At 51.9% G+C, this 14,903-nt stretch overlaps 3 protein-coding genes across 3 annotated transcripts; 2 read left to right on the forward strand and 1 right to left on the reverse strand.

Moving 5' to 3' along the window:
* The first annotated feature begins 1,959 nt into the window (after positions 1-1,959).
* TM4SF5 (transmembrane 4 L six family member 5) lies at positions 1,960-8,339 on the forward strand. The gene is made up of 5 exons (XM_014861459.3): positions 1,960-2,308; positions 7,163-7,243; positions 7,627-7,763; positions 7,989-8,169; positions 8,247-8,339. Exons 1-5 carry the CDS (start codon positions 2,138-2,140, stop codon positions 8,259-8,261), a joined length of 585 nt encoding a protein of 194 aa, XP_014716945.1. The 5' UTR covers positions 1,960-2,137; the 3' UTR covers positions 8,262-8,339.
* Positions 8,340-9,707: 1,368 nt separating this feature from the next.
* VMO1 (vitelline membrane outer layer 1 homolog) lies at positions 9,708-13,909 on the reverse strand. The gene is made up of 3 exons (XM_014861456.3): positions 10,577-13,909; positions 10,353-10,468; positions 9,708-10,074 (listed from the first exon to the last, which is right to left on the reverse strand). Exons 1-3 carry the CDS (start codon positions 10,763-10,765, stop codon positions 9,777-9,779), a joined length of 603 nt encoding a protein of 200 aa, XP_014716942.1. The 5' UTR covers positions 10,766-13,909; the 3' UTR covers positions 9,708-9,776.
* On the forward strand, positions 12,484-13,824 carry GLTPD2 (glycolipid transfer protein domain containing 2). Its single transcript, XM_014861455.2, has 3 exons — positions 12,484-12,762; positions 13,024-13,190; positions 13,287-13,824. Exons 1-3 carry the CDS (start codon positions 12,484-12,486, stop codon positions 13,822-13,824), a joined length of 984 nt encoding a protein of 327 aa, XP_014716941.1.
* Positions 13,910-14,903: the final 994 nt, after the last annotated feature.

Consider the following 14,903-nt stretch of genomic DNA (forward strand, 5'->3'; position numbering starts at 1 on the left):
AAGTCTGAGTGACATACAAATATAAGCATTTATTTCACTCATACATGTCTGGGTTGTTGGGGTCAGCTGATCTGGGCCTTTTCCTTGTATGTTATGCCTTCCTTTTACCAGTGGGATAACTTGGACATGTTCTTCCCACGGCAGTGATGGGGCACAAGATTTCACGCAGCAACAGAGAATGCCTCTTAAGGCCCAGGCTCAAACTGAGATATTGTTGATCCTGCCCACATTCCACTGTGCCCATATTATGGGAGGTACAATCTACCTCTAGTGGGAGTGACTACAAAATGAGATAGCAAAGAGCAAAGAGGACTGAACAATCAGAACAAACAGTTTTCAATTTTTACTACAGAATCACATGGTCACATAGCCATAAGCTATAAAGCTCAGTGTGCTAACCCGTCTGTACAGAACCCCTCAAAGGAGCCTGCAGGGATGACAGGCAGTCTGACGCTTCTCAGAAAGAGGGAGGGTGACAAGTTAAAGGATGCCTTTGCAACACTTACAAGCAACCACTTCCAGGATTTAAAATATGCCTTCTAAAACACAGGAGAATGCAAAAATTCTCATGCAAAGAGGCATAAAATTTAATGAGAGAGACATGAAAAACAACATGGAAATCTTTAAAGCATTAAACAAGACGACAGAAGCAAAACCAAGCATCAGTTATCACAATAATTGTCTATGAGTCAGAGGCAGACAGTTAGGGGAGGTTCAAAGTATTTTGTTTTTCAGATATCCTCTGATTCAAGAGGTAAATTCCTTCGTAGATTTTTCTCAATCCAGCTCCTCTGTCTTATAAATAGTAGGAATCCCTCCCGGATTCTGGCATTCATCTTGAGTGGTAAGTTTTCTCCATTTTCCATGTCTCTGTAGTGGTTTGAGTGGGCTGTTGGGACAAGCTACAACCAAGGCCACTGGCTGGATACCACTCTGTGTGACATTCTCATCGCATGCCTCTGAAGTCCTGCAGCACTTCCTGCCCCCTCATCTCTTCCACGGCACTACCACATCCTACTGGGGCCTTTGCTCTCCTTTTTGTTTTGGAGGCCCAGATCTAGCTCTCATGCATACAAATGTGAACGCCCACAGTCTCCAGCACAAGGTTCTGTCCATATCCAGGGCTTAATGAATTAACTCCGTATCAGAAAAGACTCTCTACAATGCAGTTGACAGAAACACAACTCAAACTGGTTTACAAAATCAAAACTTTCCAAGGAATGACCTGGATCAGCAAGTTCAAAAGATGTCATCAGGACTTAGTCTCTCTCCATCTCTTGATTGTTCTTTCCTCTGGATTGACTTCACTCTCCAACAGGAAGGCCCTCCCTCGTGACGACAATATGCCACCAGCAACTTCAGCACCCCAACAAAAACAGAACTTCTTTGACCTCAGATCATCAACATAAAAAACCAGAAATTGATTCTCAGGAGACTGGTTTAGACCATGTGGCCCTTGCTGAATCAGACACTGAGGTCAGAGGATGGAATAGTCTAATCGGTCAGGCCTCAGTCCAGAGCCCACCCTGAAAGACAGGCGGTGGCCTCAGCCAGAGATGGGTTTGTTAAACAAATAGTGACAAGAAGAAATGAAAAGACAACAAATGTCCACTGCCATCTTCTTAGTTTCTTTCCAGGAGGAACCCTCCCTTTGGGACTAATTGGAACGATGAGGCCACCATACCTCTGCTTAGTGCATCCTGGTTTACAAAATACTTCTCACATTGTCCCATTTAATCCTCACAACCAGCCCACAAGCCAAGTGGCATCACCATACCCTTCAAACAGCTGAGGCAACTGAGACTTAGAGATATTAAGGGCTTGGCTGAGTCACAGAGCAGGTAAGGAGCCAACAGAGGGGCTGTAGAGAGGTGAGTGCAGAACAAGAGGATGAAACACTGACCCCCCGGCAACTTCCTCTGTGTGTCAAGCTCCCCCTCCTCCTCCACCACATCCTCCACTGCACTTCACCTCCTCTTTGCCCAGTCTCGGGCCTCTCTCCCTTATCATCGATCCTGCTTGCTTCTGCCACACCTCTTCCCTGACCTTTGCTCCTTGCTCCAGGCTTGTTTTCCTCTGGACCTGGAAACCACGGGCTCACTTTCACTGACTGCCTGTCCTTCTCAACTGCCTCACCATGTGTACGGGAAAGTGCGCCCGCTTCTTGGGGCTCACCCTCATCCCCCTTTCCCTGGTCTGCATCGTGGCCAACGCCCTCCTGCTGGTGCCTAACGGGGAGACTGCCTGGACCAACCACCTCAGCTTGCAAGTCTGGCTCATGGCTGGCTTCATCGGTGGGGGCCTGATGGTGAGAAGGCTGGCAAGGGAGCACAAACCAGGGGTCTGGGCGCCACTCTATGGGGTTCTGTATAGGATGGAGGGAGAGAGAGAGGGAAGAGGACAGCTGCCTGGGAAGGGATGGCAGTGGCGTGGTGGGGACCTGGAGCCCTCCCAATCTGCCTCCAAACACTAAGCACTCTGAAGAGGACCTGGAGGAGCTCCAGCATCCTGAGCTGAATGTCTGAGGGGAACAAGAAGGAAGGGAGCCCCACTGCTCTAAACAGCTCCCCTTCTGGGGAGGGAGTATGTCCTCCCTGCCACTCACTGCCCCCACTGCTGAGCAGATGCCGGGAACACTTCAGTAGAAGGGTAGATGCAGAAGGAGCAGCTGGTTATGTGGGAGGTTATCAGGGCAAGATAACAATGGGCATGGGGGTTGGGGTGCAGTGGCAATGTCTGGAGCCAGGGAGAGACGTCGCGGATCAGCTCGGTGTCACCCTCCCCCACCTCCATGTCCATTCACTCTCAGCCCACATTTCTGGATGCCCACTCTGTGCTTGGCGCTAAAGATAAACTCAGAACCTAGGTCAGTATGACAGAGAAGGTGTCCCCACGCCTTTCTGGAGACTAGGATCTGTCAGGAGGAAGGGGAGACACAGATTTGCTGGACTTCCTAACCCCCAACCTCCATCTCCCTCCCCATTTAAGGGGATTTTTGGAAGGTGGAGCTGGTTTAACATCTTCAAGGGATGAAGACAAAAGATCCACTCGGCATGGTTCCCCACCTCTCCGGAAGGTTGGAGAGGTCTCACCTGCCGCTCTTTTGCTGGTCACACCTCTTCTGCTTTACCCAACAATCCCCTCTTACTCTCTGGGATCTTTTCTACTGCTCCCCCTCCTGCAAGGAGTCGTGGCTGTTGGATTCTACTCCATTCCTCTGACCTCAGCTCTCTCTGAGATTCACACTCCACCCAGGCCAACACACTCACCCGGTGTCGCATCATGCCACTCATCCTGCAGCCTAAACCACCCACCACCCCCAGTCTAACCAGCATGTTTCCAGGAGACCCCTAAGAATGCCCTCCCAACATGCCCCTTCCCAGTGCCTTCCTCCCACCTCCATGCCCAGAGCCCCTCTTGAGAAAGAAGACTTTCTCAAATGTATTCACATAGCCTGTGCTACACCACAGGGGCACAGGCGAGGTCCCTGCTGTCCCCAAAGCTCGTGTTCCCGCTGGGGAAATGCACAGCATCAAGAAAGCAAGAACATAAGCCTGCAACAGCAAGGACTGCCTGTTTCTTTGGCTGCTGTGTGCCAGGTGCCTAGATCGGTGCCTTGCAATTAACAGGCACTCGATTAATAGTCAGTGAATGAACAAAGTACATAAATGAGCAAGGTGATTTCAGATAGCAGTAGGTACCATCAAGAAAACAAAGCAGGGGGCCATCATAAAGAGCTCCTCGGGTAATGTGGGAGGCCACTTTTTACAGCATTTTCAAGGAAGGCCTCGATGAGGTGATGTCTGAACTGAGACCCTAAGGACAAACAGAAGGAATCAGCGCTACAGACAGGCGGACAGGCAAGCACAAAGCCTGAGGCAGGAAAAGGCTCGCACATCTGAGGACTGGACAGGCGGCCGTGCGGCTGAGGTTTCATGAGATGAGAGCTGAGCTGGGCAGAGGCCAGAGCCTGCACAGAAAGCCACAGGGAGGAATTCGAATTGTATAACAAGGACAACAGAAAACTACTGAAGGACTTTTTAACCTTTTTCTGAATTTAAAAATTTTTTCCAACTTTATTTAAGTCATACAGACAAGTGCTCAGATCCTTAGTATACAACTCAATGAATTTTTACAAAGTGAACACACCCAGGGACCCAGCACCCAGATCAAGACACAGGTCATTACCAGAATCCCAGACGTGCCGCCCACACCAGGCACTACCCCCCACCAAGAAGGGTCCTCACTATCTTGACTTCTACCCCATCGACTAGTTTTGCCTGTTTCCCCCTTTACATACACGGAATCGTGCAGTATGGACACTGCTGTGTCTGGCTTCTTTGGCTCAACACTAGGTTTGTGAGAGCCATCCATGTTATTGTGTGCAGTTGTTTTTTTATTTCTTATGCATCCCATTGTGTGAAAATACCACAGTTTATTTAAACTTTCTACTGCTGATGGACATTTGATAATTCCCAATTTGGGTTTATTACAAATAATGCCGCTATAAACATTCCTCTAAATGTCTTTAGGTAAACATATGCTTGCATTTCTCTTGGATATATACTGAAGAGTAAAACTTCTGATTCTTTTTTTTTAAGGTATACTTTTTCTTTTTTCTTTTTCTTCTTCTTTTTCTTTTTCTTCTTCTTTTTTTTTTTTTGGTGAGGAAGATTGGCCCTGAGCTAACATCTGTTGCCAATCTTCCTCTTTTTGTTTTCCCTCCCCAAAGCCTCAGTCCACAGTTGTATATCCTAGTTGTAAGTCATTCTAGTTCTTCTATGTGGGATGCTGCCACAGCATGGCTTGATGAGCAGCGTGTACGTCCGCGCCCAGGATCCAAACCAGCAAACCCTGGGCCACCAAAGCAGAGCACACGAACTTAACCACTCGGCCATGGGGCCAGCCCTCAAAACTGCTGATTCTTAAGGTGTACAAATATTCAGTGCTGACAGGTATTGCCAAATAGTTTTCTAAACTTCTTATACCAACTTCATCCCCATCAGCTAAGTATGAGAGTTCTAGCCGCTCCACATCTTTTTGGCTCTAAGAAGGTCCCTCTGGCTGCTGTGCAGAGAACGGATAACAGGAAGTCAGCAGTGGATGCAGGAAGACCAGACTGAGGTCAGTGCAGTTGTCCAGGAGAGATGATAGTGGCTTGGAGTAGGTCAGTGGCCATGGAGATGGAGAAAAGTAAGCAGATTCAAGCTATAAACTCAATGTTTCCTCCTGCATTTACAATGGCCTTTCTTTCTCCTTAAGATGAGTAGATGGCAGAGAGCAAGACAGAGAAGCTCAGACAACAGAAGGAAACAAACACTTTGACTAAAAAAGTAAAAATCTCAAACAGGTAGATCATTCAAAATTGGTAAATCTAAAAGATAAATCCAAATTCTCGGTGTCTTTGGGTCTAGGAGCTTCCCAGTAAGTGACTTAACCAGAGAGGCTAAGCAAGGGGATCAGCACTGGTCCTAGACCTGCCATGCGGCGTGGAAGAGAAGAGACACGTCTGGTGGAAAGTCTGTCCAACTCTGCAGGTGTTTCTGTGAGGTTGCTGTGAATAATATAACAGAACTAAAACTCTCAGCCCCTCCCCTGGAGAAGAGCAAAATGCTGGCTTGTACGGTGTATGCCACACACTACACAGAGGAAGGCAAAGATCAAGACAACTGTGGAGGGGCCAGCCCCGTGGCCGAGTGGTTGCGTTCTCACGCTCTGCTTAGGCGGCCTGGGGTTTCACCGGATCGGATCCTGGGCACAGACATGGTACCACTTGTCGGGCCATGCTGAGGCGGTGTCCCACATGCCACAACTAGAAGGACCTACAGCTAGAATATACAACTATGTACTGCGGGCTTTGGTGAGAAGAAGGAAAAATAAAATCTTTTAAAAAAAAAGACAGCTGTGGAATTCTAGAGATGGGAGGTGAGCAAAGAACCTGGCCTGGTGCAGCAAAGATAAAGCTGGAGCCAAAGTGAAGAGCCTCGAATGGCTTCCCAGAGCTCAGTCTGGACAGGCTACTCTTTGAGGAGAACCTAAAGGATTTGAACAGGGAAAAGACCAGTTGAAAGCTAAGTTTAATCAGGTGGTAGCAATGTAGGATGGAGTGTGGGGTGGCACAGGGCAAGAGACATGGAAATCTAGTAGGAAGGTTGAGAACATCATCTTCATGGGAGATGATTATGGATTGACGATGGGGAAGGAGAAAGGACTGACGGATTCAAGAGCCATTGAAGGAAAAATCTTAAGGACATGAGGTCCTGCTGGGTGTAGAGGATTCAAGTTTTCCAACCTGGGTGACCTGGAAGATGTTTCCACTGACGGAGACAAGAAAGTCAAAGGGAGATGAATTGGGGGGGAATAAATTGTAAGGTCAGTATGAGGTTGGCTGAATGTGAGCTAAAACCAAGACAATAAAATGAACATATCCTTCAGGCAGTTAGATATGAATCCGGAGGCATCAACTTAGGAGGCAACTATTGTTAGAGGGAGCAGCTGATGCCCTGAGAGGGGATGGGCTCTGTGAGGAAGGCCATAGGGAGAAAGAAAGACAAAGAGGATCAGGGCTGTACCTGGGGGATTCCTACACTGCCCATCAGAGCATTCACTAACATTCTCCTCTATCCTCCACCATAATCCCAGCTCACCAGACACTCCAACACCACCGTTCCTTCCTGCTGCTGAGGGAATTTATAGTTATTGAGCATTTACTCTGAGCCAGTCTTGACATCAGCTCAACCTGTTATTTCATTAAATCCTGAGAACAGCTGTATAAGGTAGAGCTTGCAGACTCATTTTACAATGGACAAAACAGACCCAGAGAGATAAATCAATTCATGAAGTGAGCACAAGGCAACCCAAGTCTCCTGATTCTCCTTCAGTTGGGCACCTACTGTGTGCCCAGATTTAGAGGCGACATAATGATATTGGGCCCTACCCTACATTGGAGGCTACAATCTGGACAGAGATAAGCAGGCACAAAAAATAAGGATACATTAAGGTAGAGCCCGACAGCGCTCCAGGAGAAACAGAGATAAGGTCTTCCTGTAGTCCAAAGGGATGAGGGCATCACAGGTAGCTTCCAGGAGGAGGTAGGCACTGCTGCAAGTAAGGGCCAGAGGATCTGGGGCGACTCGCTATCACACTGACTCTCTTCCCCCAGGTACTGTGTCCAGGAATCGCAGCCGTTCGGGCAGGGGGCAAGGGCTGCTGTGGGGCAGGCTGCTGTGGAAACCGCTGCAGGGTAAGCTCCAAATTAAGACGGGATTCTGGATCTGTCTTTGAACAGGTCATCGAAGAGCCACGCCTAAAGCCACGGCCCACTCTACAGAATTCCTAGCTACACGAGCTCATTGGCAGAGTCCCAGGCTCCCCCTCACTTTCCCTCCCACCAGCAAATCTTAGGCCTCAGTGGGCCTGAGCACAGAGGACTACAACCCCCATGAACCTCCGCGGCCTCTGGGTCTTAGGATTAGCAGAGCTCCAAGCCGCGAGGTTTGACGGGAAATGTATTTTTAAGGTGACTCCAGAGGCGGGCGGTTAATGTGGAGGGGCGGAACTAGGCGCCATCTGCCCACAGGTGGGGACGGAGGGACCTACTCACCTCTTTTTCCACTCTGCGTCCAGATGCTGCGCTCGGTCTTCTGCTCGGCGTTCGGGGTGCTAGGTGCCATCTACTGCCTTTCGGTATCGGGAACTGGGCTCCGAAGTGGACCCTACTGCTTAGTGAACGGCACGTGGGACTACCACTTCGAAGAGACCTTGTAAGGCTTAGCCTGTATTCGCGCCCCTCCATTTTCTGTCTCTCTCACCTGCCTTTCTCACGTGGACCGGGAAACTTCGGTGGGACTCGCCTTCGAGAGTGCTTCCACCACGTGGGCCAAACGAGCCCTTCGCGAGTTCCCCTTGGCGCGTGCGCGGGGCGGGGAACCGGGAGGGGGGCGCTCTGCCTGCTCGCCCTCTCTCACGTGACCCTGCCCCGCCCACAGAGGCTCCTACCTGCTCAACCGCACCCAGTGGGATTTGTGCGAGAAGCCGCCTGGTGTGGTCTACTGGAATGTGACGCTCTTCTCGCTGCTGGTGGCTGCCTCGTGCCTGGAGATCGTGCTGTGTGGGGTGCAGCTGGTGAACGCGGCCATTGGTGTCTTCTGTGGCGATTGCAGGAAGGAGGTGGGACGGCGTGAGGTGGAGTTGTAGAGGGAACCTACTTGCTTCCTGGCTGTGTCTTCACTTTCTCTTTTCCGCAGGACGCCCCTCACTGAGGCTCCACGGACTGCCCTGCTCGCTCCTGGACGCCCACCTGGCCCGCCCCAGCCCTGGAATAAACTGTTTTGAGCTCTCTTGCGCCTCTCAGATTACGCCCTCTGCATCCACCGGGGCTGGAACTCTGGTGTTTGGGGTTCCTACACCCGGCTTGTTATTTTCTTAACAAATAGTTAATTGAGCTCTTAGTGTGCCCTGGGAATACAGCGGTAAACAAGACAGGCAAGTTCTATGCTCTCAAAGAATTTAACATTCTAGGAGTGGAAGATTTTTAAAAGAGTGGCAATTTTTAAAAGAGGCAATAAGGGCCAGCCTGGTGGTGCAGCAGTTAAGTTCGCACATTCTGCTTATGCTGCCCGGGGTGTGGCAGTTCGGATCCCCGGTAGGGACCTATGCGTCGCTTGTCAAGCCATGCTGTGGCAGGTGTCCCACATATAAGGTAGAGGAAGATGGGCACAGATGTTAGCTCAGGGCCAGTCTTCCTCAGCAAAAATAGGAGGATTGGCGGCAGATGTTAGCTCAGGGCTAATCTTCTTCAGAAAATTAAAAAATAAATAAAAGAGGCAATAGATTATTTCAGTTGGTGATAAGCACTTTTTAAAAACAGGTTGGTAATGGGATAGACATTGACTGATGGAGGGACTTTTGAAAATAAGATAGGGGCCTGCCCGGTGGCTCATCGGTTAAGTGCACACGTTCTTCTTCGGCTGCCCTGGGTTCGAGGGTTCGGATCCTGGGTGCGGACATGGCACTGCTTGTCAAGCCATGCTGTGGTAGGCGTCCCACATATGAAGCAGAGGAACATGGGCATGGATGTGAGCTCAGGGCCAGTCTTCCTCAGCAAAAATAGGAGGATTGGCAGCAGTTAGCTCAGAGCTAATCTTCCTCAAAAAAATATAAATAAATAAAAATAAAAATAAGATAAAGTCTGAGAAAGTGAAATTGGAGCTGAAATCTGGTGGATGGGCTAACCATCTGGAAAGCTGGGGATTCCAGGCAAAGAGAACAACAAGAACAAAGATCCTAAAAGGAATCAGTATAGAGAAAAGCCACTGTTTGAGTTTTGTAGGGGAAAAAGGGGAGGAGGGAGGACTATAGGAAAGACATATTAGCCTCTTAAACTCTAGAAAAGCCTTAAAGCGTTATGACATTGTCATCTCCTAATTTGGTAGAAGTTTCTTAATCTGAGGTCACTGAGTGGTTGAGAAAGGAAACAACTAGGGCTCTGAATGGGGGCAGTGTGTCTGCAGACGCCCTCAGGAAGCCAGAAACTTCCTTAGCTTGCACGCAAGCATGTGTTTGTTTTTCTGGACTATGGGTTCGTAACTTTCAGTAGTCTGTGAAAGACTCCTGAAACCAAACCCAAACTTGGGCCTGGCCCAATGCGAGGTGAGGAGGAAGACAAGGAGGGCAGTGTCCCTCCCCGAAACAACCAAGACCAAAGCCAAGACAGAGAAGCTTTAATGGCGGGATGTGGGACTAGGCTCGGGGCCAGGGAGAGGGAGGCTGCAGCGTCAACTTTGGCAGCAGAAGAAGCGCGCGTCGTTAACCGCGGTGTCATCGCGGAGGCCTCTAGGCCGCTCGACCTTGGTCTGCAAGCCGCACACGCCTTTGGGGCATGGGTCACTCCAGTCTCCGTAGTCTCCCCAGGCCAGGCCAGGCCCCTCCAGCACCGTGCCGTCGGAGCAGCGGAAGCGCACGTTGTTCGCAGCCGTGTTGTCCCCGGGGGTCATGGGTGCCTCCACGCGAAGCGAGAAAGCCACCAGGAAGCCGCCGCCGGGACACCACAGCGGCCCACTCCACGCGCCCCACCTGTGAGGGGAGAGGAGACTCGCTGGCTCTGCGGGTCCCTCTACCCGCCTCCAGCCTGCCCCAGCCCTCGGGACTTCCCGGCCAGGTGCCACACGACCTGGGTGGGTTGGTTCTAGTCACCTGACCTCCTCCCAGGTGCGGAGGGGAGGTCTTCCAGCCACTCCGCAGGTCTAAACTGCCCCACAGCTGTGGAGGAACCTGCCTGCGGGGAGGGTGTGTGTGTAACAGAGTAAGGGGCATACGCCCACCCTAGGGGATCCGTGGCCCCTGACCCCCACCTTCCAGATTCGGACTCCACCACATGCGTGTTGAGCTCCGCGTTTCCGCGCGCGCAGTGCAGCCGGATCCCGTTTAGAGCTGTGTCGTCGCCAGGAATGCCTTGCTGGGGCTCCACCTTGGCGGCGAGAAGAGGCGGGGTAAGGAGAGTCAGAAGACCGCCAACCTCTGCTCTGGGGTCCCGCTCATCTCCGCCCCCCTCCGAGACCTAGGCCTGAGCCCACACCTTGAGCGAGAACCCGCTGGCGAAGAATCCGTCAGGACACATCTCGGGCCAGGCCCAGTGGCCCCAGGGGCCTCCGTTGGTCACCTCGATGACCGACTTGTAGCCTCTCAGCCCATCTGCTCGTGCACGTCCCCAGCAAGTCGCCGACAGCAGCAGCAGCAGCAACTTGGCTCCCGCGACCCGCTCCATCTCGCAGCCTCTGTGAGCCCGGGCCCCTTACGCAGGTTTATACCACCTCTCCTAGAGGCTCGGATTGCGGAAACGCTACCCGGATTAAGTGAAACCCAAAACCAATCCACTCCTGGAACCCTGCAGACCAGTTGTCGCTCAGGCAAACAGGCTCCCAGAGCCAGAAGGGGGGCGGTGAGAGCCTCTAAGTTGAAGTAACCATCACCTGCTGAAGGGTTACTATAGGCCACGAATTGTAGTTGGCGTTTTGCAGGCATTGCAACAATTTTAGGAGGTGGGAATTACCCTTCCCATTCTGCAGAGGAGGGAACTGGGGTTTAGAAATGGGAAGTGACTTGCCTAAGGTCACAGACAGCAAGCCAGGAAAGGGTCTAACACTGGGAAATGGCGAGCCCAAGTCTAGGGATGGAAGTGATGGCTCGGGAATCCCACTGGACAGGATTGGTCAGAAGCCAGCCTAGGGATCTCTAGGATGTGAGGGAGCATCAGAGTGAGAGATAGGGCAAGAATCATGAACTGTGGCAGCTAGGAACGGTCTTCTTAGCGATTGGGATCCTGACTCCTTGAGAATCTTGGATACCCCTTCTCCACTAGAAGAAAATATACATAGAGACAGGAACAATTCTAAGAAGTTTACGGACAGGAGATGCTGTTTCTTCCATTGCTTCCTGTATCCTTTCCCTGAATGTTTTTCCCCCCATGACCACCAGGTGGACTCCTAATTTGCTAAAAACAAACCAAAAAAACCTGGCTCAAATTTGTCCTGGGGAGCACCACCCCTGATTTGCCTGCCCCTCATACATATTCCTTTGCTTATTCAATATATATTTATTTAGCAATAATGTATTTTGACCCAGGTGATATTCTAAGTGCTGGAAATAGAGCAGCAACAAAGAAAAACAAGGCCCCTGTCTTCCTCAGAGCTCACATTCCAGTCGGGGAAACAGATGATAAGTTTTTCCAGTGGACCTTGAACTCTGTGAGGGCACTTTTGTCTTCCTGAGGCCTAGTACAGGGCCTGGGATGCAGAAGTAGTTAATAAAGGTTGGTTTGATGAACGATTGAGGAACCAATCTGGAGTTTCAAACATTAAACCGCAAAAATGTAAAAGGATAAAGCGTAAAGTACCTAATCGAGAAGTCATGCAACCAGGTTAAGACAAGGCCCCCTGGGGATACAATGGAGAATTTAGAAGTGAGTGTTCCCTGGAGCCCAGGTGCCCCACGCTTGAACCTAATAGGTAAGATTTATGGAGCAATTGTGGTAAGCTTTTCCATTTACAGTGTTTGCACATAACATTATCATTTAATCTTCACATGAGGCTTGCAAAGTACCTATTATTGGCCTCAATTTACAGTGAGTGAAGTCAAGCCCAGAGTTAATTTAGGGCCGACACCGTTTCTCAGTGGGAGAGCTGGTTCTGACCCCAGCCTCTCTTCCCAATACCCAGGCTGCCTCTTCCTACAACATGGCCATATAGGGAAGGGAAATGCAGAGACGTGTCATTGCTCAAATCCCCCAAATCCTCTTCATCCAGTCCCTCACCCCCGGGATGCTGCTCTTAGGGGCAAAGGGCAGAGGGGAAGGGGGCTTAGTAGGTTAATTATTAACCCTTAGCACCTCAGAGTACCGCAGGCTTCTCTCCCCTCCTGGAGGCGAGGCGAAGGGATAAGGACTGGCTAGCGGTTGGTGAGGGGGCCGTGGTCCCAGCAGCAGCCATGAGGGTCATGCTGCCTCTGCAGGTCCCGCGGCGCTGGTTCTGCCGTGTAATTCCTCTCACTGTCTTCACGCTGCTGCTGCTTTATCTCAGCGCTCGGAGCCTCCGTGCGTGGCCCCTTCCCTCACCTGCTCTGGGAGGAACCCAGGAATCCAGGACCTCGGGACCTAAGCCCCCTCCTGGAGCCCTCACCGCTCCACCTCGCCTCTCCCCTGGCGCCCTCTCAGGCTGCCCATCCGGAGCACAGTCCTGCATTCCCGAGGGACTGCCGCCTTTCCAGGTACGCTGGTGCAGGGCTGGGACTTGGAGCTCCAACTGGGACTCTGAACAGGGCGAAGTGGAGCTAAGCTGAGGATCTGGTCAAAGGCAGGTCCTCCTCCTCGTCTCCCCTCTTCTGTCAGAAGCTGAGAGTACAGCAGGAGGGACACGAGCTAGACCTTAGGAATAATTTCTTCAGAGCCCACCTGGGCTGCCCAGCAAGGAGGCCCAGAAGGCGAGGGGCTCTGCTCCCGCCCCCTTCCCCTCACATCTTCCTCCCCAGGTTCGGCAACAGTCAGGACCCCTGGAGGCCCCGGAGAGAGAAGAGCCTCAGTGTCTGGGCCCCCAGGGGATGCTGGGCCGCATGATGAGGCCGTTCCGCGCCAGTCTGAACCCCGAAGGGGATGTGGAATTGTCGCAGTACCTGGCAGGATGGAGGGAGCTAGTCAAGTGAGTGGTCTCCCTCCCCTAACCCAGTCCCCGCCTCTTTGTGGCTCCATCGCCCTTTCTCAAACCATCTCACTCTTCCCACCACCAAACACACAGGTTCCTAACTCCGCTCCGCTCCATCTTCGCCTTCGCCACAAGCGAGGCCTTCATCAAAGTGACAGCCCTGGAGGCTCGCGTGCACGGGCCAGATGCCGCGCACTACACGTCGCTGGCAGCCATGGTGACCTGGGAGCGGCGGGCGGGACTTTTGGAGCCGCCCGGGATCGCCCCTCGAGACCTGGCCAAGTCCTCAGGCTCGCGAACGATGCTTTTGCTGCACCGTGCGCTACGGTGGTCCCAGCTCTGCCTCCACCGGGTGGCGACCGGGACGCTCGGAGGCCCGGACGCCGGTGTGCAGTGCAGCGACGCCTACGACACAGCTTTGGCCCCGTACCACCCTTGGGTCATCCGTCAGGCCGCCCGACTCGCATTCCTCGCCTTCCCAGGTCGCGGCCGCTTGCTGGAGTTGGCCTGTCCGGGAACTAAAGAGGCGGAGGCACGGGCCGCGCTGGCCCGGGCCGCGGGCACCCTGGAAGATGTTTACAACCGCACCCAGGGCTTGTTGGCCGAACGCGGCCTGCTCCAGCTGGCCTGAAGCCAGCAGCTGCCGGGACCGGCGAGGCACGTAGCGCCCCGGCGCGGGGTGAGCGCCACCCGGAGTCTACTCCTCCGCGCTGGCTGCCAGCGCCAGGGGGCGGGGCCGCCGCCTAGCTCTCCTCTTCGGTGACGTCATCGCCCTTGAGGGCTCGCCCCCGGCGGGAGTGGTTTTTAGCACCTCCCTTTATTCGCTGCCTTGGAAAGAAGAGGAGCTATGGGGAATAAAAAGTATTCTTTGATTGCCGTCCATTTAGGGCGTTTTGTGTGATGACGGCAGACGCTTAAGGGAAAGAGAAAAAAATGGATGTGGGATGATGTGTCGTCTTTATTCCCGGCAGCCGAGAGATTCACGCTCCCCGTGGCCTATCTCGACCATTCCTATGGCTTCGCTTGCCAACTACATGCCAAGTCTCCAGCCCAGACTTGTCCCCTGGGCTCCAGCCCCCATAAAGCCAACTCTTTCCTGAACACCTCCACAGACAGGGCAAATGCAACACGTCCCACACGGATCCAATCACCTCCTCCCAGAACCGCACCTCTTCCTGTGTTCCCTGTCTCTGTGAATAAATGGCACCCTCTCCTGTCAACGATCCAAGCCTAAAACCTGTGGGCCATGCCTCACACCAAGCAGACGCTCACCTCTATGTTTATTAAATGACTCCTTGGCCACTCCCACAATAATAGTGAATGTGAAAGAGGCTGGCCATTTCATTAATAACTCCCGAATTATAACTCCAACACACTTTCCCCTGGACTCCAGAATCCTATAATACACCTCTTTATTTGACATCTCCACTTGGATTTCAGCTAGCCATAGCAAACTTGGCATGTCCAAAACTGAGCTTCTAATACCTATTCCTCCAAAAATAGTCCCTTCATAGTCTTTGCTGGCTCAGTAGATGACAACTCCATTCTTCCAGGTCTTAAGAAAAAAACCTGTAGTCATCCTGACTCTTCTGTTTCTCTTTCATCATACCCACATCCAATCTGTCAGAATCTAACCATTTCCCACTATCTCCACTGCTACCACCCTTGTCAAGCCAACTTTATCATCTGGATTATTGCAATGGCCTCCTA

Source organism: Equus asinus, chromosome 13, assembly GCF_041296235.1.
Source record: "Equus asinus isolate D_3611 breed Donkey chromosome 13, EquAss-T2T_v2, whole genome shotgun sequence".
Classification (NCBI taxonomy): domain Eukaryota; kingdom Metazoa; phylum Chordata; class Mammalia; order Perissodactyla; family Equidae; genus Equus; species Equus asinus.

Coding starts and splice junctions, on each gene's coding strand:
- GLTPD2 (XM_014861455.2), top strand. CDS start 12,484: ATGAGGGTCATGCTGCCTCTGCAGGTCCCGCGGCGCTGGTTCTGCCGT. Junction 12,763..13,023: donor AGGGACTGCCGCCTTTCCAG/GTACGCTGGTGC, acceptor CTTCCTCCCCAG/GTTCGGCAACAGTCAGGACC. Junction 13,191..13,286: donor GGATGGAGGGAGCTAGTCAA/GTGAGTGGTCTC, acceptor CCAAACACACAG/GTTCCTAACTCCGCTCCGCT.
- VMO1 (XM_014861456.3), bottom strand. CDS start 10,765: ATGGAGCGGGTCGCGGGAGCCAAGTTGCTGCTGCTGCTGCTGTCGGCG. Junction 10,469..10,576: donor CCAGCGGGTTCTCGCTCAAG/GTGTGGGCTCAG, acceptor CTCGCCGCCAAG/GTGGAGCCCCAGCAAGGCAT. Junction 10,075..10,352: donor GTGGAGTCCGAATCTGGAAG/GTGGGGGTCAGG, acceptor CTCCCCTCACAG/GTGGGGCGCGTGGAGTGGGC.
- TM4SF5 (XM_014861459.3), top strand. CDS start 2,138: ATGTGTACGGGAAAGTGCGCCCGCTTCTTGGGGCTCACCCTCATCCCC. Junction 2,309..7,162: donor TCATCGGTGGGGGCCTGATG/GTGAGAAGGCTG, acceptor CTCTTCCCCCAG/GTACTGTGTCCAGGAATCGC. Junction 7,764..7,988: donor TACCACTTCGAAGAGACCTT/GTAAGGCTTAGC, acceptor CCCCGCCCACAG/AGGCTCCTACCTGCTCAACC.